A 24,120-nucleotide genomic window follows, 5' to 3' on the forward strand; every position below is an offset into this window, starting at 1 on the left:
GTATATAATTATATATAGCCATGGGATAGTCATATACTGTATATAGTTATATATAGCCGTGGTATAGTTATATGCTGTATATAGTTATATATAGCCATGGGATAGTCATATACTGTATATAGTTATATATAGCCGTGGTATAGTCATATACTGTATATAATTATATATAGCCATGGGATAGTCATATACTGTATATAGTTATATATAGCCGTGGTATAGTCATATACTGTATATAATTATATATAGCCATGGTATAGTTATATACTGTATATAGTTATATATACACCCATGGTATAGTCATATACTGTATATAGTTATATATAGCCATGGGATAGTCATATACTGTATATAGTTATATATAGCCGTGGTATAGTTATATAGTTATATATATATATATATATATATATATATATATATATATATATATATATAGTCATATACTGTATATAGTTATACTGTATATAGCCATGGTATAGTCATATACTGTATATAGTTATATATAGCCATGGTATAGTCATATACTGTATATAGTTATATATAGCCATGGTATAGTCATATACTGTATATAGTTATATATAGCCGTGGTATAGTCATATACTGTATATAGTTTTATATATATATATATATATATATATATATATATATATATATATATATATATATATAGCCATGGTATAGTCATATACTGTATATAGTTATACTGTATATAGCCATGGTATAGTCATATACTGTATATAGTTATACATAGCCATGGTATAGTCATATACTGTATATAGTTATATATAGCCATGGGATAGTCATATACTGTATATAGTTATATATAGCCATGGTATAGTTATATACTGTATATAGTTATATATACACCCATGGTATAGTCATATACTGTATATAGTTATATATAGCCATGGGATAGTCATATACTGTATATAGTTATACATAGCCATGGTATAGTCATATACTGTATATAGTTATATATAGCCATGGTATAGTAATTTACTGTATATAGTTATACTGTATATAGCCATGGTATAGTCATATACTGTATATAGTTATATATAGCCATGGTATAGTTATAGTCATATACTGTATATAGTTATATATTTATATATAGCCATGGTATAGTCATATACTCTATATACTTATATATATAGCCATGATTTAGTGATATACTGTATATAGTTATATATAGCCATGGTATAGTTATATACTGTATATAGTTATATATAACCATGGTATAGTCATATACTGTATATAGTTATATATAGCCATCATATAGTAAATCATATACTGTATATAGTTATATATAGCCATCATATAGTAAGTCATATACTGTATATAGTTATAATAAAATATAATGTAAATAAATATAAATATAATATAATGATTTTTGCTTTTTCACACACTAAACCTACAATAACATCAGCGACATCTAGATTTCAGACAAACCTAAACCTTGACTAACTTGTTTTTTGACAGTGTACCTTTTTGCAATTTTTTTTTTTTTTTTTAATAAATCGATAGAGGTTGGGATCACAAGCAGTTTTGCAATATACTTTTTTTTTATTTATTTTTTTTAAATTAGTTTTCTATGTTTAAATCAACATTATACATACGACCACTAGGTGTCTCCCTTCATTGCCCATGTGTACAGCTGCTGCACACCCACATTCAGTAGCAGAGGATTCTGGGGTGCTTGCATTGTATGGTCAGCTCTTCTGTCACACAGCACCGAACCCTCTGTAACCGCACAGTGATATTATACTGACTGAATTGTTACATAACAGAGAGCATTGTCTCCTGGTTAGCTGCAGAGCTTATAATAGGATTAGTAAAAGTAAATTTATAAGTATTTATAAGCCAAAACTAAACACGGAAGCTGCTATTCTGCTTTACGTACATGGAGCAAAATCCGAACGTTCCTTGGAGGGCTGAAACCTCTGCGGGATCGTCCTATAGCAGAGGCTTATAGTAAGGCCGGTGTAAATCAGGAGGTAGACGGGCACAGGGCCTGATACATAGCTTTTCCTTACATAGATATCGGCATTCTTCTATTTATTGTGCGCTCTCTGTAAGGATAACTAACATAGTCGCTCATATGAAAAGAAATCAATTGTCGCTACACGTTGCATTCAAGCAGACAAACAAACAGAGGCATAAATCTCCAGAGCGGTGTTCACTCCATATATCCGAGATAAAAAATAAAAATAGGAAGTCAAAAAAGAGTGCGGCACTCACCAATCGTTCCCTGCAAGAACACTCACATAGTGCTAGGACCAAGAGAAGGAGCCTTGCTATGGCCTTTGTATTGAGAGTATCCATTTGCACATGGGATAATGAAACTCAAACTGAAACTATATTAAGAAGGTTAAAGGGGTACTCAAATGAATTTTTTGAATGAAGTAGCAGCAGAAAGTTATATAGATTTGTAATTCACTTCTATTTTAAAATCTCCAGTCTTCCAGTACTTATCAGCTGCTGTATGTCCCACAGGAAGTAGTATATTTTCGGTGTGACACAGCGCTCTTTGCTGCCACCTCTGTCCATGTCAGGAACTGTAAAGAGCAGGAGAGGTTTTTTATGGAGATTTGCTGCTGCTCTTGACAGTTCCTGACATGGACAGAGGTGGCAGCAGAGAGCACTGTGTCAGACTGGAGAGAATACACCACTTCCTGCAGGACATATAGCAGCTGATAAGTACTGGAAGACTGTTTTTTTTTTTTTTTTTTTAAATAGACGTATATCACAAATATTTATAACTTTCTGATGCCAGTTCATTTGAAAGAAAAATTAAAATTCACCAGAGTTCCCCTTTAAGTGTCACACTTTTTTAAATTTACCAATTCCAGCTTTTTTTCTACTTACTAACTTATAAAGGTTTGTTTTTACTTTACTTTTAGGTTAATAATCTACACCCGTCCTCTAGTCATTGATATATCTTATATATGAGTAATAGCTAAAGTGGGTCTCCTGCTCCTCTTCCCTCTGTGTTGGGATCCCCCCATGCAGACTGATGTATTCTCTCTTATTTGCAGCTTTCGCAGAATTACAGACTGACATCAATGAATTAACCAGTGACCTAGATCGCTCCGGCATTCCTTACCTGGATTATCCCACCTACGCCATGAGAGTGCTTTTTCCTGGAATAGAGGATCATCCTGTGCTTCGAGAATTGGAGGTTAGACTTGCAAAAAAAAAAATTATTTTCGATTGTTGGGTTCAAAATATTTGTTGTATATCCTTAGCTATCACTTTTTTTTTTTTAGTTTCCCAATGATAAGTGTCTAGCTAAGCACATGCTTAAAGTGTTCTCTCATCACACAGAAAAAACTTCTTTCAAATCAACTGGTGTCAGAAAGAGACAGAGATTTGTCATTTTCTTCTATTTAAAAATCTCCAGTCTTCTGGTACTTATCAGCTGCTGTGTGTCCTGCAGGAAGTGGTGTATTCTCTCCAGTCTGACACAGTGATCTCTGCTGCCACCTCTGTCCATGTCAGGAACTGTCCAGAGCAGGAGATCTTTTTTATGGGGATTTGTTACTGCTCTGCAGCTGATTTGAAGACATTTTTTTTCCTCCGGAGTAACCCTTTAAAAGGGCAAATGAACTCTGCCAAAAGCTTTATAGATAAACCATGATCCTTCTGGGAAAATATTCCATAAAGGTCTATAAATAACACTGCATCCTACATATGGTGGAAGATGCATAATACTGCAGGGCTGTTCTGCCGCCCCTGGGACTGGAGGCCCTGAATATGTTACAGGAACAATGGAATCAGAGGATTATCAGAGCGAGTGACAGGTTCTCCTGAGTGTAAGAAGACTGGGTCTGAACTGAGCCAAATGGGTCCTATAGCAGGATAATGGTGCAGAGCTGACACTCAAAAGGACACAGGAATGGTTCATAATAATAAATAATATTACAATTTACTATATCTCATATTACTATATCTAACATATTGCCATTGGCTCCCTGCCCTGCCAATCATTCTTGTGACTGCCCAGCAACCAGTTCTTAGTACAAGAGAATTGCCCAAAGGGGGAATTATGTACAGGAGGCTCACCTACAAGGGGACTCACTCCTGGGGAGATGAACTTCAGTGGGGGGGCTTAGTACAGGGGCACTTCCCTTGTGTGTGTGTGTGTGTGGGGGGGGGGGGGGTATTACAGATTCAAACACCAAGAAAATAGTATTGAATGCATAATATAAAAAAAAAAAATTATTAAATTCTTTTTATCGCTCAGCTCTACTTGTAGGTTGTTGTTACAAAGGATAAAGGACTCCAGAGCATTCATGGTGCTATTTCTATGTTTTCCTTTTCAGACTGTATATATATATACACACATATATATATATATATATATATATATATATATACATACATATATATATTAGCGCTGCTTACTATTCCTAATCTACAATGTATGGCTGCCCTATATGATGTGACGTGACTATGGTATATACGTGACTGTGGTAGTTAGTATAGCTGTGTATTGTTAGAGATGGGTATCCATGTCCTGCAGTGTTCTGCGCCCCATCCTTTGGCTTCATTACTGCCATGTATATACTCTGCCTGAATTACTAGGCAGCTTGGCATACACAGGCGGCAGCGTATTTCAGACAGAATCTTTCTGGCTACCGGCGCAGGCTGTTTTCTGTTAACTCTCTGTCTCAGAACAGCTACGGGTCATTGACCCACCGTGATGGACTGCAGCCGAGCCGGGAGCCGGTGCAAAGATGCCGGTAATGAATTCCAGGGAAGGTAATGGCCTCATATTAGATGTGTCTCAGGGGAGGCAGAGATAAGAGGGGGCCAGATAGTCACATGGGGAAGGCAGAGAGGTGGCAGCAGGAAGACATGCTGGATTATGCATGGAGAGGATGGAGCGCAGCTAGATAGGGCCTTCTCATTGCACAACATTGGAGCTGTCGTCAGCTGCACACGGCAAGGGGAACGCATAGTATTGCTGAAGGCAGCTGAGCGTCTGCTGTATGGCATCACTCCACATGAGCTTTAAATAAAAAATGTTGTTTTACGTTGCCATTCATACAACTACTTTTTTTCTTAAAAAAAATAAAAATATATATATATATATATATATATATATATATATATATATATACACACACACACACACACACACACACACACACACACACACACACACACACACACACACACGTATGGTTACTTTGCCAATGAAAAGTATTTTATTTTTTAGTGGCCTAAAAACAAGTTATAATTTTGAATTTGAACTTTGGCGCGAAATTCATTTTCTTTCAAATCAACTAGTTTCTGAACATTATACAAATTTGTAATTTACTTTTTAAAAAATCTCCAGTCTTCCAGTACTTATCAGCTGCTGTATGTCCTGCAGGAAGTGGTGTATTCTTTCCAGTCTGACACAGTGCTCTCTGCTGCCACCTCCGTCCATGTCAGGAACTGTCCAGAGCAGCAGCAAATCCACATAGAAAACCTCTCCTGCTCTGGACAGTTCCTGACATGGACAGAGGTGGCAGCAGAGAGCAGACTGTGGCAGACTGGAGAGAATACACCACTTCCTGAAGGACATACAGCAGCTGATAAGTACTGGAAGACTGGAGATCTTTAAATAGAAATAAATTACAAATTTCTATAACTTTCTGAAACCAGTTGATTTGAATGGAAAATATTTTTGCCGGAGTACCCCTTTTAACAGTAGTCTCAAAAGTATCTCATTCTCTACTGCCATTTCTTTAGGTTCAAGGCAATGGACAACAAAGTGTGGAGAAAGCCTTGAAGCTTTTTGCTCAGCTGATCAACAACAAGGTTTTCCTGCTGACTTTCATCCGCACCCTGGAGATGCAGCGTAGTTTTTCCATGCGGGACAGAGGAAACGTGGCTTCCCTCATCATGACGGCTCTGCAGGGGAAGCTGGAATACGCCACAGATGTCCTGAAGCAGCTGCTTTCCGACCTGATTGAGAAGAACCTGGAGAACAAGAATCACCCCAAGCTGCTATTACGCAGGTAAGGATGGGGACCATGTAAGCTGTTACACAACAATTGCCTCTGGTTCTTCCTCGTATGCTAACGTCTCACAGTAGTTATAAGATCGGCTTACCCCTGTGATTTCACTATTCATCCAAATCAATGTGTGCAGCTGGTGAAGTGATATCCTGGTGAACAGAGTAAATAACACTGTCGCCAGGACAAAAAGTACGAACCGATAACAGGCGAAGCAGAAGCATAAATAATATGTACACTCACCCTCATGGATGTCCATGTAACGTCATTGAGGATGAGAAGTACTAGAGGGCAGCGGATCCACGAGACTTGCACAGTCATGTAAAACCCAGTCCTTTCCTGTGTCGCGGTAAGATACACACATGATCTCAGATGGTAGGTCAGCTGACTGACGCAATTCTAGCTGGAAGCACTCTTATGGGATTGGGCAAAAGATCAACTAGACAGCCCTATTACACAGAGCGATAATCGGCCAAATCTGTGTAATAGAGACAACAATCAGTCGATGAAACGATCATCGGCTGATCGTTGGTTTAGGTTTGGACCTAAATTCGTCGGGAGCCGCCCGCGCATCGATACGTGTTATAGCGATGCGCGGCCTACAGACTGCTCAGCAAATCACAGGCCTCGGCGGACCCGGCCTATGACTGGCTGAGCAACCTGTCAGCTGACAGACTGCTCAGATGCTGCTGCTGCCGCCGGGCCTGGGAAGCTGTGTAGCACAGGAGAGAAGATCGGGAGCAAGGAGAGGTAATGTATAAAGTGTTTGGGCAAGGACTGCATGGACATTGCTAACGATGTCCATGCAGCCCTTACTGCCCGATTATCGGGTCATCTAATAGGCCCAGTAAACGATCGCCTATCTAGCGCAAACTGTAACATAAAGAGTTGTTGTTAATGATGGCCCAGGATAAGCGGGTCAGGATGCCGGGGCTCCGGTGTAGGTTACTGGCACTGCCCCCGTCTGTACAGGTAGGTTATTAGTGGCTTCAATTGACTTTATAAGCAGCCAAGTGCTTCACAGCAAGAATGCAATCTTGACAAAAGCTTCCTCCGCACACGCTAATACTTATTGTAACGCATTCATGTTCTCATTTAAATTTTTACAATTAAAGTGGCGGTGATAACCTCCTGGCGTCCCTCCAGCTTTCAGCAGTGATGTGCGGATAACACGGTTCCTGAGCGCTCCTGCTTGGCTACTGATTATACATTTCCAGTGTCATAGCGCCCAGCAAGGAGGCAGACTACCAGATTAGCAGCAGGTAATATATAATATATAACGGCCGGCCGCACAGGAAGGACACTTACCAGATTAGCAGCAGGTATGGCCGTCCATATAACACCCGGCCGCACAGGAAGGACACTTACCAGATTAGCAGCAGGTATGGCCGTCCATATAACACCCGGCCGCACAGAAAGGACACTTACCAGATTAGCAGCAGGTATGGCCGTCCATATAACACCCAGCCGCACAGGAAGGACACTTACCAGATTAACAGCAGGTATGGCCGTCCATATAAGAGCCGGCCGCACAGGAAGGACACTTACCAGATTAGCAGCAGGTATGGCCGTCCATATAACACCCGGCCGCTCAGGAGGGACATTTACCAGATTAGCAGCAGGTATGGCCGTCCATATAAGAGCCGGCCGCACAGGAAGGACACTTACCAGATCAGCAGCAGGTATGGCCGTCCATATAAGAGCCGGCCGCACAGGAAGGACACTTACAGATTAGCAGCAGGTATGGCCGTCCATATAAGAGCCGGCCGCACAGGAAGGACACTTACCAGATCAGCAGCAGGTATGGCCGTCCATATAACGGCCGGCCGCACAGGAAGGACACTTACCAGATTAGCAGCAGTTATGGCCGTCCATATAACACCCGGCCGCACAGGAAGGACACTTACCAGATTAGCAGCAGGTATGGCCGTCCATATAACACCCGGCCGCACAGGAAGGACACTTACCAGATTAGCAGCAGGTATGGCCGTCCATATAACACCCGGCCGCACAGGAAGGACACTTACCAGATTAGCAGCAGGTATGGCCGTCCATATAACACCCGGCCGCACAGGAAGGACAATTACCAGATTAGCAGCAGGTATGGCCGTCCATATAACGGCCGGCCGCACAGGAAGGACACTTACCAGATTAGCAGCAGGTATGGCCGTCCATATAAGAGCCGGCCGCACAGGAAGGACACTTACCAGATTAGCAGCAGGTATGGCCGTCCATATAAGAGCCGGCCGCACAGGAAGGACACTTACCAGATTAGCAGCAGGTATGGCCGTCCATATAACACCCGGCCGCACAGGAAGGACACTTACCAGATTAGCAGCAGGTATGGCCGTCCATATAACACCCGGCCGCACAGGAAGGACACTTACCAGATTAGCAGCAGGTATGGCCGTCCATATAACACCCGGCCGCACAGGAAGGACATTTACCAGATTAGCAGCAGGTATGGCCGTCCATATAAGAGCCGGCCGCACAGGAAGGACACTTACCAGATTAGCAGCAGGTATGGCCGTCCATATAAGAGCCGGCCGCACAGGAAGGACACTTACCAGATTAGCAGCAGGTATGGCCGTCCATATAACACCCGGCCGCACAGGAAGGACACTTACCAGATTAGCAGCAGGTATGGCCGTCCATATAACACCCGGCCGCTCAGGAGGGACACTTACCAGATTAGCAGCAGGTATGGCCGTCCATATAACACCCGGCCGCACAGGAAGGACACTTACCAGATTAGCAGCAGGTATGGCCGTCCATATAACACCCGGCCGCACAGGAAGGACACTTACCAGATTAGCAGCAGGTATGGCCATCCATATAACACCCGGCCGCACAGGAAGGACATTTACCAGATTAGCAGCAGGTATGGCCGTCCATATAAGAGCCGGCCGCACAGGAAGGACACTTACCAGATTAGCAGCAGGTATGGCCGTCCATATAAGAGCCGGCCGCACAGGAAGGACACTTACCAGATTAGCAGCAGGTATGGCCGTCCATATAACACCCGGCCGCACAGGAAGGACACTTACCAGATTAGCAGCAGGTATGGCCGTCCATATAACACCCGGCCGCACAGGAAGGACACTTACCAGATTAGCAGTAGGGATGGCCGTCCATATAAGAGCCGGCCGCTCAGGAGGGACACTTACCAGATTAGCAGCAGGTATGGCCGTCCATATAACACCCGGCCGCACAGGAAGGACACTTACCAGATTAGCAGCAGTTATGGCCGTCCATATAAGAGCCGGCCGCACAGGAAGGACACTTACCAGATCGGCAGCAGGTATGGCCGTCCATATAACGGCCGGCCGCACAGGAAGGACACTTACCAGATTAGCAGCAGGTATGGCCGTCCATATAACACCCGGCCGCACAGGAAGGACACTTACCAGATTAGCAGCAGGTATGGCCGTCCATATAACACCCGGCCGCACAGGAGGGACACTTACCAGATTAGCAGCAGATATGGCCGTCCATATAACACCCAGCCACACAGGAAGGACACTTACCAGATTAGCAGCAGGTATGGCCGTCCATATAAGAGCCGGCCGCACAGGAAGGACACTTACCAGATTAGCAGTAGGGATGGCCGTCCATATAACACCCGGCCGCTCAGGAGGGACATTTACCAGATTAGCAGCAGGTATGGCCGTCCATATAACACCCGGCCGCTCAGGAGGGACACTTACCAGATTAGCAGCAGGTATGGTCGTCCATATAACACCCGGCCGCACAGGAAGGACACTTACCAGATTAGCAGCAGGTATGGCCGTCCATATAACACCCGGCCGCACAGGAAGGACACTTACCAGATCAGCAGCAGGTATGGCCGTCCATATAAGAGCCGGCCGCACAGGAAGGACACTTACCAGATCGGCAGCAGGTATGGCCGTCCATATAACACCCGGCCGCACAGGAAGGACACTTACCAGATTAGCAGCAGGTATGGCCGTCCATATAAGAGCCGGCTGCACAGGAAGGACACTTACCAGATTAGCAGCAGGTATGGCCGTCCATATAACACCCGGCCGCACAGGAAGGACACTTACCAGATTAGCAGTAGGTATGGCCGTCCATATAACACCCGGCCGCACAGGAAGGACACTTACCAGATTAGCAGCAGGTATGGCCGTCCATATAAGAGCCGGCTAAATCTTTCTTAACCAGAATTCCCCTTTAAAGGGGTTATCCGAGAAAATCTTTTTCTTTTAAATCAGCTGGTGTGAGAAAGTTATATAGATTTGTAATTTATTTCTATTAAAAAAATCTCAAGTCTTCCAGTACTCATCAACTGCTGTATGTCCTGCAGGAAGTGACCAAGACAGGAACTATCCAGAGAAGGAGAGGTTTTGAGAATGCCCATAGAAAACCTCTCCTGCTCTGGACAGTTCCTGTCTGGGCCAGAGATGTCAGTAGAGAGCACTGCGTCAGACTGAAAATAAAACAACACTTCCTGCAGGACATACAGCAGCTGATAAGTATGGGAAGACTTGAGATTTTTTAATAGAAGTAAATTACAAATCTATATAACTTTCTGATATATGTTGATATGAAAGAAAAAGCTTTTTGCTAGAGTACCTCTTTAAGCCATATGTGCCCATGACTGTCGCTGGTGTGACCCAGTCTGACAGGTACCAATTATACTTGCCTAGCTCTCACACGTTTTACTCATCAGTGTTAGCAATTGACTGTTCACTTCCCGCCTTACATATCCACCCCCTTGACTGTAGCCATTGTCATAGGACACCCCACGTTTGTGTTATGTTGTACACAGTTTTCATGAACGTTGCAATCTCTAATACACATTGACACTCCATATTTCTTGTTAAAGGGAACCCGTCACCATGAAAATGCTACCTAAGCTATCTGCATCACATTATAGAGCAGAAGGAGCTGAGTGGAATAATATATATATATATATATATATATTTATAGGAAAAGATTCATTATAAGTTGTAATTTATTGATTAAAATCTCAGATGTTTCTATGCTAAAGAGTCCAGACTATGGAGTGACTCCGCCCACTGGACTCTTTTTCAATCAACATGTAACAAGTTATTCTGAATCTTTTCCCACAAAGATATATATAATTCCGCTCAGCTCTTCCCGCTCTATAACATGATGGCTATAGATTACATAGCGGGTTCCCTTTAAGACCTGCCGGTTACTGATTCCTATGAAATATACAGTATATACCCCGCGAGGGTTGTAGACCAGCAGCACCTGGAAAGCAGTAGGTTGCCTGTGTGTGTGAGAACACGACTTTGGGTTTGGTTTATGGTACTTAAGCTTTGGTTAATGTTATCCTACATGGTGGCCACCATTTAATAGGACCACCTTTGCCCCCCCCCCCCCAGGTTATATACAGATTTGCCTGTAGGCGTTGGTTTCACTTCCAAACACAACAAGTGCTGGTTTGTGCACAGGAAATTGCTGTAGATTCTCGCGTGTCCGTTAACACAGAAACCGTCCCACAAGACACAATAATGGAATCCTTGTTAATTTCCCCTGGGGATTGTGGGAGAGAGGAGAAAGGAGGGGGGCGTCTGTGCTTCACTGCCAGCTCTTAATATTAGTTCATCACTCTTACCGAGAAGACTAAGAATAGGCCGAGAATGAGAAGTATTAACCCTTGAGCCGCACGCTTATTTGGCCTGCCCGTCTCGCTATAACCTGTTGAGGACTAAGCAATGCTCAATGATGTAGACCAGGGATGGGGAAGCCGAGGCTGTCCAGGCATGATGGGAATTGTAGTTTTGCAGCAGCTGAAGGGTCCCGGCTTCCCCATCCCTGATGTAGGCCTTTGTCTTCCAGAGGAACAATAGAATTCCTGTGCGTCTGTGTTTGTAGAGGACGGTGGCAGCGCGGCACATCCACCAGTAACCTAAATGAGCGCGGTTAGTCAATGTTTGCTACCACAGCGTCCCCCAAGGCTTATTTTCTGCTACTTTAGTTAAGCCCATATCCTAAGCAAATCATCTTCATCCTCTCCGCCATTAATAAGAAATGTTCCCATTGACGTTTTCCAGTACTCGGATATCAGGTTGGGGAGGGAATAAAGAGATAGATTAACCCTGTTATGACCGTAGGGATTTGCAGTACATCAATGCGGAGACTCAAACAGTGCCGCCCCCCCTGAGGCCTCGCGGCAAGGACACATCCATTATTTTTGGGAAACCGGTAAATATTAATGCGGAGCAAGGAAAGATCAGCCGTGGCCTGAGGGAGAATACACAGCGAACGGAGAGAGAGAGAGAATAAAAAAGCCAGAGTCGTATTCCAGCAATTTAATTACATGCTTGGTTGTTTCAAAATGAAATTTGTTTGGTGACGGGATACAGAGGCAGACAGTTTTCTTGAATAAGGTGGCGGGGTGAAGTCCTTAGAGGATGATGGGGGGCGAGGGGGCTGCTGATGCTGCTGCTGTGCGTGATCGGGGGGAATAAGCAGCGCCGGGTGAGGAAGCCAAAGCAAGTGACGGAAAACCAAATGCCACTTCAAGGAAACATTTGTTATGTTTTGATGCAGTGTCATTACTCTCTATAATTAAGGTGATGGGGTTGTGTTTTATATAATGTAAATCATTGTGGGACGGCGGGCGTATTCAGACACAGGTCACAACTCTACACGGGAGGGAACATGATTACACAATAAATCCTAACTCTATTGTACTGCCCCAAACCGCGTGGTCAGATATTATCCTAGAGGCGAATTCTCCTGTCTGGTAGTGACCTGAGTCCGTCCTCCACCCCGGCACGTTACATAGTTACGGCCCTATTACACGGCCAATTTGTGCATTTATCACTCTATGTGTTAGACACAATGATCAGCCAATCTAAGAATTGTTTCTTTAGGTCCAGTCCTAAAATCATCAGCCACCAAACGCGCTTCGCTACTTGTAATAGCAATGGCTGACGATTGAACAAGCAGTTTACCTGTCCACGCTCCCGTTCTTCTCTGCTCCCGTCCTCCGGCTGCAGCTTCAGAGCAGCCTGTCTGATGTGACGTGTCCCGGCCACTGATTGGCTGAGCAGCCCATGCTAATGGTTATCGGCCTCCTTGTCAGCGCCCCCTTGTCTTTCCAGGCGGAGGCAGCGCCTCCAGAGCAAGAGAGGTTTTCTATGTGGATTTTCAGTCTTTCCTCATAACTAAGAAGCTCCATTCCCCTTATTAGTTTAGTTGCCCGTCTTTGTACCCTCTCCAGCTCTCGTCCTTTCTATGAATCGGATTCCAGAACTGGACAGCGACTCCAGATGAGGCTGCAGCAAAGCTTTATATAGCAGTGATATTATATCCCTGTCCCCAGACTCCAGGCCTGTTATATACATGACAATAACCTGCTGGCTGGTCTTCAGGTTGTGCTTTATATAATGTGTAGCATTGTGGGACAGCGAGCGTATTCAGACACAAGTCAGCTCTTATACAACGCTGCACGGGAGGGAACATTATTACACAGTAAATTCTAACACTCTGTTTATTGTACTTTTTTCTGCCCAAAAACGCGTGGTCAGATATTATAGTAGTGGTGACCCGTGCCCCTCCTTCACACCTGCGCTCTACGATGTAATAGAGTCCCCCAGGGACGGTATATTGTGCTTCTTATATTGGTTTTTATGTAAGAAATACTTAAACCCTTGTATAAAACACGTGGGTCACCTGTAACCGTCAACAGTCCAAAGAGTTAAAATGCACAGACCCTGGCGTTTAATGCCGCTCCTCTCCTCCCTCTTCCTCCGCGGCTGCACGCTCGGTGGGGCGCGTTCCTTTTTTTTCGTTAAGACGAGAAAAGAAATGTAATAATTACGGCTGCTGCGCCGGGAAGAATATAAAAAGCAGAGATTTGTAGGAATAATCTCTGGGGTTTTGAAAATCACGCAGCTCTGAGAGGAAAAAATTACAGCCGCTTTTTGAAAGGCAGATTTGTTCTTCCCTTTGTGAAGCTTACGATGAAGTGTGAACGGCTTGCACGGGATTAACGGCACGAGGAGAAGAAGGACAAAGCCCACTTATTGTAGGAATTGTGAGCCACCCTCCCAGCGCTAGGGGAGCCTCATCCAGCCCCATTCATTTCTACAGAATGGCCACCATCTCTGGAAGGGAAACGCGTGGTGTATGTACATCACCAGCCTGACACGTGGAGTAAATAACATCGGTTATCTGGTTACAGCAGCCTATAGCCAGGAAGCAATGGATTCAGCGGTAACGGTACAGTTAGATCAGGGACGGGATGTAGACTGGGTTAGAGCATCTCCATAGTTCTCAGCAGGTAAGCGTCACGTTTGCATTGTGCGGCTGGCCTGGTGCATGTGCACCCCCTCCCAACTTACTGGTAACGTCAGGTACCATAGTGCCATGGACAGAAAAGTGTTTATTAAAAAAAAGAAAACCTTCCAAATGTATCCTAAGGGTATCATAGGTATAACTACCCGGGCAATCCATTACATATTAGGACTACACCCTAAACCAGTCATTTACAAGGTGTTATAGGGAAACCCCTGACTCCAGCGGACATTCACTCTCCATGCCATCCCACACAGAATCTGAAGCTATACACCCCTTCACTTCTGCTGTATACCCAATGCATCAGACAGCTGGCACCTGCTGGGGCACAAATCCTTAAACCGTTGTGTACAAATTGCTACTTTTTTTAAGAGATTCAGATTTGGCTATTCAAACACTCTTTAAGGAATTAAGCATTGACTTGAAGGGCTTGTCCAGGACTTTTCCATAAACTTGCATTGCAGTGACTTCTGTTGGTGTTGTATATTCTATATACACTTCCATTATTTATTCCTAGCTCGTCTTGTGTTCTCCGGCTCTGTCACATGACCGCTCTGCCTGTGATCTCATGTTTAGTATCAGTTTCCTGTTCCTTCCACATGACGACAGGTGGAGTCATCTGGTGGGTGGAGTCATCGGGTGGGCGGGGCAGGTGTCCCTCCAATGGACTGGCTGGAATTCCTAAAGATTTAGCCCCGCCCTTGTAGGAGGAGCTGATATGGGAGCTCAGTAGAAGCTGCAGCAGAAAGGGGCAGCATGACATGGAGGAGAGCAGGCAGGTCTGATGGCAGCTACAAAGAACATTCAGCGCCCACAGACGTCAGTGCAATGCTAGTTTATTGAAAAGTCCTGGACAACCCCTTTAAGGTTCTTTTACTCTGGTTAATTATTAGTCAAAGAAACATTTATAGTGCGACCGTTTAAAATCACCATCATCAGCCCCACATCGCTTTATGTGAACTGCAGTGAATATAAAGGCCTCCAATGATCGAGCCGTGTAAAGATTGTTCATTGATCGTCAATCCGCTGGATCAGCGTTTCTAGGCCCACCTATAGAGGGCGCCAGAGAGCAAGCTCTTTTCTTCCTGCTACTTGGAATACTGTATAACATTTATACCACTCAGTATGTGAAATAACAAACTGCACCATATACATACAAACAGCAATTCTCCACCAAATCCTTCGCAGCCCAACATATTATGAAAAAAAGTGAGAGTAAACTGGTGTTCAATACACCTGTACCTGTGTACCTCAGAGCAGGACTCCTCTGTATTATTGGATCCCTCAATGAAAGGAATCCCCAAACTCTGGCTTTTAGTCCATACAATAGAAATATATTCCTTGGTACCGGTACAAAAGATCCGCTCACAGGCTGTAACATTCACCCAAACGTCCACCTGGTGTTCTGCGGACGTTTCGGAGGATAGGCTCTTCCTTCCTCATGTGCGCAGGTACAAGGTGTATTGAACACCAGTTTACTCTCACTATTTTTTCAGAACATTTATACCACAAATTCAGTCTATAGAGGGTGGACTGCGCTGACTTCTCCTGTGCTATCCTATGCTAGCCTCAATCTGTGGTAAAGTGCGGTGTATATTCTATACTTGGCTGTATGGCATAGAGTGCGGCAGTTCTACACTTTACAGAAGAGCTGAGAGAGTGTATAACGGCGGGTGGGTGAGGACATCACTAGCTATGTGTCAGCTGTCTGCAGCCTTCTATTTCCTATCACCATTGTGAAATCTGCTTATCTTAGCCCAGGCAGTACAATAGAACCGTCATTCTGTCAGGATCCCACCACCCACCAGTCACCTAGAGGCAATAACCTATAAGGCAAGTTTGGTTTCTTTTGGTTTTTAGCGCTTTCCTCCTGTTCTGCTGACATCTGGCGTCCAATGTAGAAAGAGTCAGATAGTTTTATATATATATATATATATATATATATATATATATATATATATATGAAGAAAGCTTGGCCATCTTTCAGAGGTAGCTAAAACAACATGAAAACTTCCAAGGCTAAATATGGCGGCTCCTGTCTTGTCTCATTGAGATGCTAGCCGTGCGGTGTTGGCTATGACAGCACAGTGTAAACCTGCAGTCATTCTCTCCCTAGGACCGAGTCGGTGGCGGAGAAGATGCTGACTAACTGGTTCGCTTTCCTGCTGCACAAATTCCTTAAGGTAAAATTTTAAATAATGTATATAAATATCATAGTATGGATCAGCCTCAGATCCTAGCAGTATTTATTCATTGAAAGTATTATTCCTCGTGCTGTGAATATAAATCATTTAGGATCAGGTATGTGGGTTGTAGAGAATAGACTATGCAATATACATAGCTGACAGGCGGGATGGCGGGAAACTGGTAGTTGTAGACAGTTCTTCTCAGTGTGGCTGTAATTGTTTCAGCTACTGTATATATATATATATATATATATATATGTGTGTGTATATTTATAAATCCATTTTGGCTAGAACATATATCTGTATGCTTATTTTTTAGGAATGTGCTGGAGAGCCGCTCTTCATGTTACATTGTGCCATTAAACAGCAGATGGAGAAAGGACCCATAGACTCCATCACTGGAGAAGCCCGCTATTCACTGAGCGAAGACAAACTCATCCGACAGCAGATCGAGTATAAAACACTTGTAAGTAGTAGAGAAGTCCACAAGGGGGAGTAGTTTTGTTATACAAGGAGTACACTGCTGCCCTCTGTAGTGGATTCTGCAAAAGGCTGTGTTCACACACTGTTAAAATGACAGCGTGTTTTTTTAGACAGCCGTCATTTCACGTCCAAATAACTTCCTTTTTTTTCTTTTCAAACAACAGACGTAATTTGGATGCGAAATGGCCCCCAAAAATGCGTGGTCGTGACCCATGTCGGTGTCCCTGACACGTCAGCAGCGTTCCTGATCATTTTGTTTGTTTTTTCTTTGCAGATCCTGAACTGTGTAAACCCCGACAATGAGAATAGTCCAGAGATACCGGTAAAGGCCTTAAACTGCGACACCATCACTCAGGTCAAGGAGAAGATCTTGGACGCAGTATATAAGAACGTGCCCTATTCCCAGAGGCCGAGAGCTGTGGACATGGACCTGGGTAGGTACAATCACTCTCCATAGCCGGAAATGGATGTGTTTTATCATATTATAAAGCGAGACGCATCACGGCCAAACCTCTTCTTCTTTTTATGTTGTTTGTGCCTCATTGAAGGTTACAGTCATTTATTTTAAGATTTTAATCTTCACGAGATAAAGAATTTAAAAAACAAATGTCAAATTTCTGAATCCATTTTCCAATCCTGTACTTTATTTTCTTCAAAGTAGAGCCTTGTCTGTATTAAAGGTGTCTCCATTCCTGCTTAGCCCAGATTGGGGTCCTGCTGTTCCTGGATGTGATTTGATTCCACAGCCTTATCTTTAACAGCTCAGACAACTAGCGGAACTAGTCAGGCTTTTCATCATGTAGGAACCTACGTGTGCACATACCCTCCAAGCTGTACGCAGAACCATCTGCGGGGAGTATTTTGAAGGCGTCTTTCTAACACCATAGGGTTACAGCTGTGCTCAAAAATACTCTGACAAAAGTTTTTTTCTGTCCCTTTTTCAGAGAATATGAATGATAACACAAAAATCCTCCCCCCCCCCTCTCCTGGTTAGTGGTCGGGTGAAGCCATTTACTGACTGCTGTGTTTTCTCTTTATAAATGATAATGACAACCAAAAACATCCAAACCCTGATCAAAAGTTCCCATCCCCCAGTTCTTAATACCATGTATCGTCCCCTCTAACATCAATGACAGCTTGAATTCTTTTGTGGTAGTTGTGGATGAGGCTCTTTATCTTCTCAGATGATAAAGCTGCCCCATTCTTCTTGGCAAAACCCTCCAGTTCCTGTAAGTTCCTGGTCTGTCTTCCATGAACTCCGTGCTTAAGATCTCCCCAGAGTGGCTTAATGATATTGAGGTCAGGAGACTGAGATGGCCACTCCAGAACCTTCACTTTGTTCTGCTGTAGCCAATAACAGGTCGATCATGACATCCAAAAACATCCAAATGACCCTGATCAAAAGTTCACATACCCTGGTGATTTTGGCCTGATAACATGCACAGAAGTTGACAAAATTGACAAAAATTTTTGCCACAACTGCCAGGAATATTGTTTGGGATGCAAAGAAAAGCCCCCAAGTTAAATCAGCTGAAATCCAGAACTCTCTAAAAACTAGCGGTGTGGCGTCTTTATTTGGCCATTTGAGTCGAAATAGTCGCGGTTATTTCATACTGACGGCTGTGATTGTACAATTGACGGACATTATTTCAGCTCCAACGGCCGAAAAAAGTCGGTGTGAAAACATAGCCCTAATCATTATTCTAAGAAAGTGTTTTGTTTTTTTCTCTGGACAGAATGGAGACAAGGACGCATAGCAAGAGTGGTTCTGCAAGATGAAGACATCACTACAAAGATAGAAGGAGATTGGAAAAGGCTGAACACACTCATGCACTACCAGGTGATTCATCTACGCATACATTCTTATTTCTACGATGATCCAGAAATTACAGACAAAGAGCGGTGGTTTGCAAGACTGTATCTGTACAGCTGTGGTGATGCACGCGGTCATGGAATACTTAGGGTTGGAGTTTTCCTACAGCTGAAGAACAGTGGATTTAAAGCGTAACTGTCATTTCTGGGCCATTTTTTGGAAAACATTAAATATCAACAGTTCAAGCGATTTTAAGAAACTCTGTAATAGGTTTTATAAACCAAAAGAGTTTCCTTCTGGACTGAAAAAGCAATCTCCCAGCCTCCCCCCTCACTGCAGAAGCAGCAGGATTTCTGTCTCCATTATGTGGCTATGGAGAGGGGAGGGGCTGTTAGGAGTGACTGAGCATGGAGCAGTCCTACACAGCACAACACCCTGCAATCTTCTCTCAGTAAGTTCATAGATAAGCACTGACCTTTCTGACCCCAGAATCCTGTGGTTTAGGTGCCCAGATAGTCTACAAACAGCTGACCTTCATGTCACCTCTTCCTGCTCCCTCATCTCCCTCGGCCCCTCCCCCCTTCATAGGCTTACAAGAGAGCAGAGCCCGTCTTCACTGGCTTCTCTGTAATGAAGACATGTTTGACTGATAATGCACAGATAAGAAGTCAGGGGGGAGGCTGGGAAATTGCTTCTTGAGTACAGAAAGAGGCTTTTTTGCCTGATATAACCTATTACAGAGTTTCTTAAAATCGCTTATACTACTGATTTCTACAGAAAAAAAATATGACAGTTACGCTTTAAGGTTGTGTTCCCACCATGTAAAATAGAGAAAAGACAGTGGTCAAAATTAAGAAACAATGGAAAGACGGTCGTTAGTGCACACAATGTATAAGATAACGGCCATTATGTAAGGTCTAAAATGACAGCCAAAAAACTGTGTGAACATAGCCTAAAAGCCCTATTACACAGAGCAAGCGAGCGCCGACTTGTCAGATCAGCGCTTGCTTGCTCGGCTTTCCCTGCTTGCTGCCGGCGCTATTACACATGCCAACAGGGATCCGGGGGGGGGGGGTGCAGGGAGCTGCAGGAGAGGCTGGGAGGGATCCAGATGGCCCATTGGAGATAGCGGTGTTCTGCTGCCACCATTCCTATTCCACAGTGCGACAGCCAGCAGACCGTCATTATTATTGTAGTTTTTTTTTCTAACACGTTGAAAGACAACGATCAGCCGACATTACTACACCAAGCGATTATCGGCCATAACTGCTGATAATCTGCCAAATACAGCCAATAATTGCTCGGTGTAATAGGGCCTTAAGTGTGTTATCTAAAGCAATTTGTAATCACTGGGAGGTAAGAGAGTCCAGCAGCAACGGTGTTACGCTCCTCTATTATCCATACTGTGCAGCCATAGAAATTAAATGTCATTTAAATGTTTGCAGTAAAATTAATAATCTAAATTCGAAGACAGTAAAATATGTAAGATCTGAGGTATCGCTCCATCACTTGTGTGTCACATCTTTCCCTTGGTGAGATTTTCTATAGCGATTTGCTGCTGCTCTGGACAGTTCCTGACATGGACAGAGGTGGCAGCAGAGAGCATTGTGTCAGACTGGAAAGAATACACCACTTCCTGCAGGGCATATAGCAGATGATAAGTACTGGAAGACTGGAGATTTTTTTAAATAGAAGTAAATTACAAATCTGTATAACTTTCTGAATCCAGTAGATTTGAAAGAAAAAGATTTTTGCCGGAGTGCCCCTTTAAAGGTCATTAGTCTTCTGCTAATTCGCCCTTACAAATGCAGTTGTGTGATTTATTGGTCACCCATGGGTACAGAAGCCTTAATGTTAGCGAGTAGTTTCCGTTTTATTACCGGCAGAGGCAATGGTAATTAGCCTCATGTAACTGTAATGGCCAAAGTGTCACCATCTTCAAAGTTTAAAAAAAGTAGCCTAATCCCTTGTACAGAGGAAGAGCCGGCCTATATGTTACAGCCGGAGTTTATATCTATAGAGTCTGCTTAGCGCTAATGTTCGTCTACAGTTTGACTTTTGCCTAATTAATCCCGGGGATGTAATGGAGGGACGGGCAATTTGCGGCTCTGAGAGATGGCTTTATCGCTTGTCTCACCATAAATCACGTTTTTATAAAGTTCATAAAACCGGTTAGAATAAAAAATGGTTTAATAAGAATGCTTTATGGTCCATAACATTATGATAGCTGCTTATTCTCTTTGTGCTTCGGCTTTAATTAAATCAGCCGCATTCTCCATCTTTAAAATGGGACTGGAAATGAGTGAGGCAAAAATGGGCTTAAAAAAAACTCCACGGCTCACACGCCATTAGCCGTCCGCGTAATATCTGCGAGCACTTCTTGTTTGGGTTCTGGGCTGGGTGAGATGGAAATGCTGCTAACACAAACAATGCTTGGCGGGAGGAAATGAGTCACATTATCTCACAGCTAGGCCATTGTTTGGTAAGAAAATACGTCCAGCTTGTATCGGAAACGGCAATCAGGGAGACTTTCCGACAGTAAAGGTTAAGATCATAGCACAAGTCATAAAAATGCTATCGACCTGGGGTTGGAACCCTTGTTAGACTACTCAATCCGTCACCAGTGACAGATGCCACTGCTAGTAGGATACACCCTATACCAGGGGAAGGGAACCTTGGCCCTCCAGCTGTTGCAAAACTACAATTCCCATCATGCCTGGACAGCCAAAGCTAAAGCTATATAACAAAGCTAAAGTTTTGGCTCTCCAGGCATGATGGGAGCTGTAGTTTTGCAACAGCTGGAAGGCCAAGGTTCCCTACCCCTGCCCTATATTATCAGTGGGAAGCCGCATGCCCACAACCTGCTTTTGCTTTCTATCAGCTTATATTCCAAGCAAACGTCATATTGTCATATTGTGTCGCTGTTAAAGGGGTATTCCTGCATCACCCCAAGACATAAAACCTACTATAAATGTATTATCACCAATAGTACTGGCTTCATTGTTTTTGCTTGGTTTACCCCGTCAGGAAGCTGTGTAGTTTCTGTGTTGTCTCCAGCGTCCGACTCCTCCCTTCATTCTTTTCTTTCTCAGGATTCTTGGCTGGATCTTCCCTCTGAGCTCTAGCCCCGCTCCCTGAGTGATGTCGACACCTCTGACCACCCCCCCAGACTTCATCACCTCTGACCATCCCCCCAGACTTCATCACCTTTGACCACCCCCCCCCAGACTTCATCACCTCTGACCACTCCCCAGACTTCATCACCTCTGACCACCCCCCCAGACTTCATCACCTCTGACCACCCCCCCAGACTTCATCACCTCTGACCCCCCCCCCAGACTTCATCACCTCTGACCACCCCCCCAGACTTCATCACCTCTGACCACCCCCCCAGACTTCATCAACTCTGACCACCCCCCCAGACTTCATCAACTCTGACCACCCCCCCAGACTTCATCACCTCTGACCACCCCCCCAGACTTCATCACCTCTGACCACCCCCCCAGACTTCATCACCTCTGACCACCCCCCCAGACTTCATCACCTCTGACCACCCCCCCAGACTTCATCCCCTCTGACCACCCCCCCAGACTTCATCACCTCTGACCACCCCCCCAGACTTCATCACCTCTGACCACCCCCCCAGACTTCATCAACTCTGACCACCCCCCCAGACTTCATCACCTCTGACCACCCCCCCAGACTTCATCACCTCTGACCACCCCCCCAGACTTCATCACCTCTGACCACCCCCCAGACTTCATCACCTCTGACCACCCCCCCAGACTTCATCGCCTCTGACCACCCCCCCAGACTTCATCACCTCTGACCACCCCCCCAGACTTCATCACCTCTGACCCCCCCCCCAGACTTAATCACCTCTGACCACCCCCCCCAGACTTCATCACCTCTGACCACCCCCCCAGACTTCATCACCTCTGACCACCCCCCCAGACTTCATCAACTCTGACCACCCCCCCAGACTTCATCACCTCTGACCACCCCCCCAGACTTCATCACCTCTGACCACCCCCCCAGTCTTCATCACCTCTGACCACCCCCCAGACTTCATCACCTCTGACCACCCCCCCAGACTTCATCACCTCTGACCACCCCCCCAGACTTCATCACCTCTGACCCCCCCCCCAGACTTCATCACCTCTGACCACCCCCCCAGACTTCATCACCTCTGACCACCTCCCCAGACTTCATCAACTCTGACCACCCCCCCAGACTTCATCACCCTCTGTCTGTCATATATATTTATCTTTACTAGGATATTTAGGAAGAATAAGTTGTGTTTATCGCATGCTTCCTTGTGCTGAAAAATGTCACAGGTAGAAGGGCAGACAAGGGATGATACAGCTGCTTTTGTATTGGAAGATAATCTGCTGTGTAGAGCAATGTTCTGCAGCAGCTCTGGGTGCAGAATTTACAGGAGTGCTGGGGGAGGGAAGTAGGCAGGGTGGGAGGGCTGTGATGGAGAGCTGGGGGAAAACAATGCATCCTGGGAATTGTAGCACCAAGAAGCTGCTTAACCAAAAAGTAGTGAGAGGACATGGTAGGGGGAGGATTACTTACCCACAAAATAAATGGCGTTTTTGGTGGTTTCAGACCTGGAGCACTAGGTAAGCATTGCTGTATGTTTCCTCAGCATTTGCTTTTTTTTTTTACCTGATATCCGAATGCCTCTTGAGGGTGCGTTCACACCTACAGGATCCGCAGCAGATTTGATGGTGCAGATTTGATGCTGTGTTCAGTTATTTAAATGAAATCTGCTGCGGATCCACTGCGGATCCGCAGCAGAAAATACACTGCGGATCCGGTAAGTGTGAACGTCCCCTTAAGAGCAATTATACAAACTATATGTTGAAAAACGTTCCTTTGTGTGATCTAACACTAAAATTAGGTCAGCGGTGCCAGAGTACCAGGGCAATTGTCACTAGATTAGGAGCTGATACAGTACATGGCAGGTTTTATTAGTAGTAGTTATTGTATTGATTTGTCGGGTGATTCTGGATGACTCTGACCTGCACCTTATTTGTTGGGAATCTTTTGGATCACCTTGCTCCTTTGACCTCTGCTAACCGCTTTACCTTCTTGCAGGTCTCTGATCGCTCTGTGGTTGCCCTTGTCCCCAAACAAACCTCATCATACAACATCCCAGCTTCTGCCAGCATATCCCGCACCTCTATCAGCAGATATGGTAAGAATCTGCATAGTCATGTATTTAGAACTGTAAGCATTGGGATTTAAATTATTTCAGGATTACTTGTTTAGTCTGTAATAAAACCCTTCCTTATTATATAGGATAGCTAAGGCAGAATACATACAGGTA

General features: G+C 44.4%; 1 protein-coding gene across 4 annotated transcripts in view; it reads left to right on the plus strand.

Annotated features, from left to right (window-relative positions):
• The window catches only part of PLXNA2 (plexin A2), a 279,919-nt gene that overhangs the window by 246,010 nt on the left and 9,789 nt on the right, over positions 1 to 24,120 (plus strand). For all 4 annotated transcript variants that reach the window (XM_069945090.1, XM_069945091.1, XM_069945092.1 and 1 more), the window contains 7 exons: positions 3,033 to 3,175; positions 5,737 to 6,005; positions 16,417 to 16,483; positions 16,806 to 16,952; positions 17,244 to 17,403; positions 18,706 to 18,809; positions 23,889 to 23,988. In XM_069945090.1, coding sequence (XP_069801191.1) covers positions 3,033 to 3,175; positions 5,737 to 6,005; positions 16,417 to 16,483; positions 16,806 to 16,952; positions 17,244 to 17,403; positions 18,706 to 18,809; positions 23,889 to 23,988 — 990 coding nt within the window. The remainder of the gene's footprint in view (positions 1 to 3,032; positions 3,176 to 5,736; positions 6,006 to 16,416; positions 16,484 to 16,805; positions 16,953 to 17,243; positions 17,404 to 18,705; positions 18,810 to 23,888; positions 23,989 to 24,120) is intronic.

Source organism: Dendropsophus ebraccatus, chromosome 11 (genome assembly GCF_027789765.1).
Source record: "Dendropsophus ebraccatus isolate aDenEbr1 chromosome 11, aDenEbr1.pat, whole genome shotgun sequence".
NCBI lineage: Eukaryota > Metazoa > Chordata > Amphibia > Anura > Hylidae > Dendropsophus > Dendropsophus ebraccatus.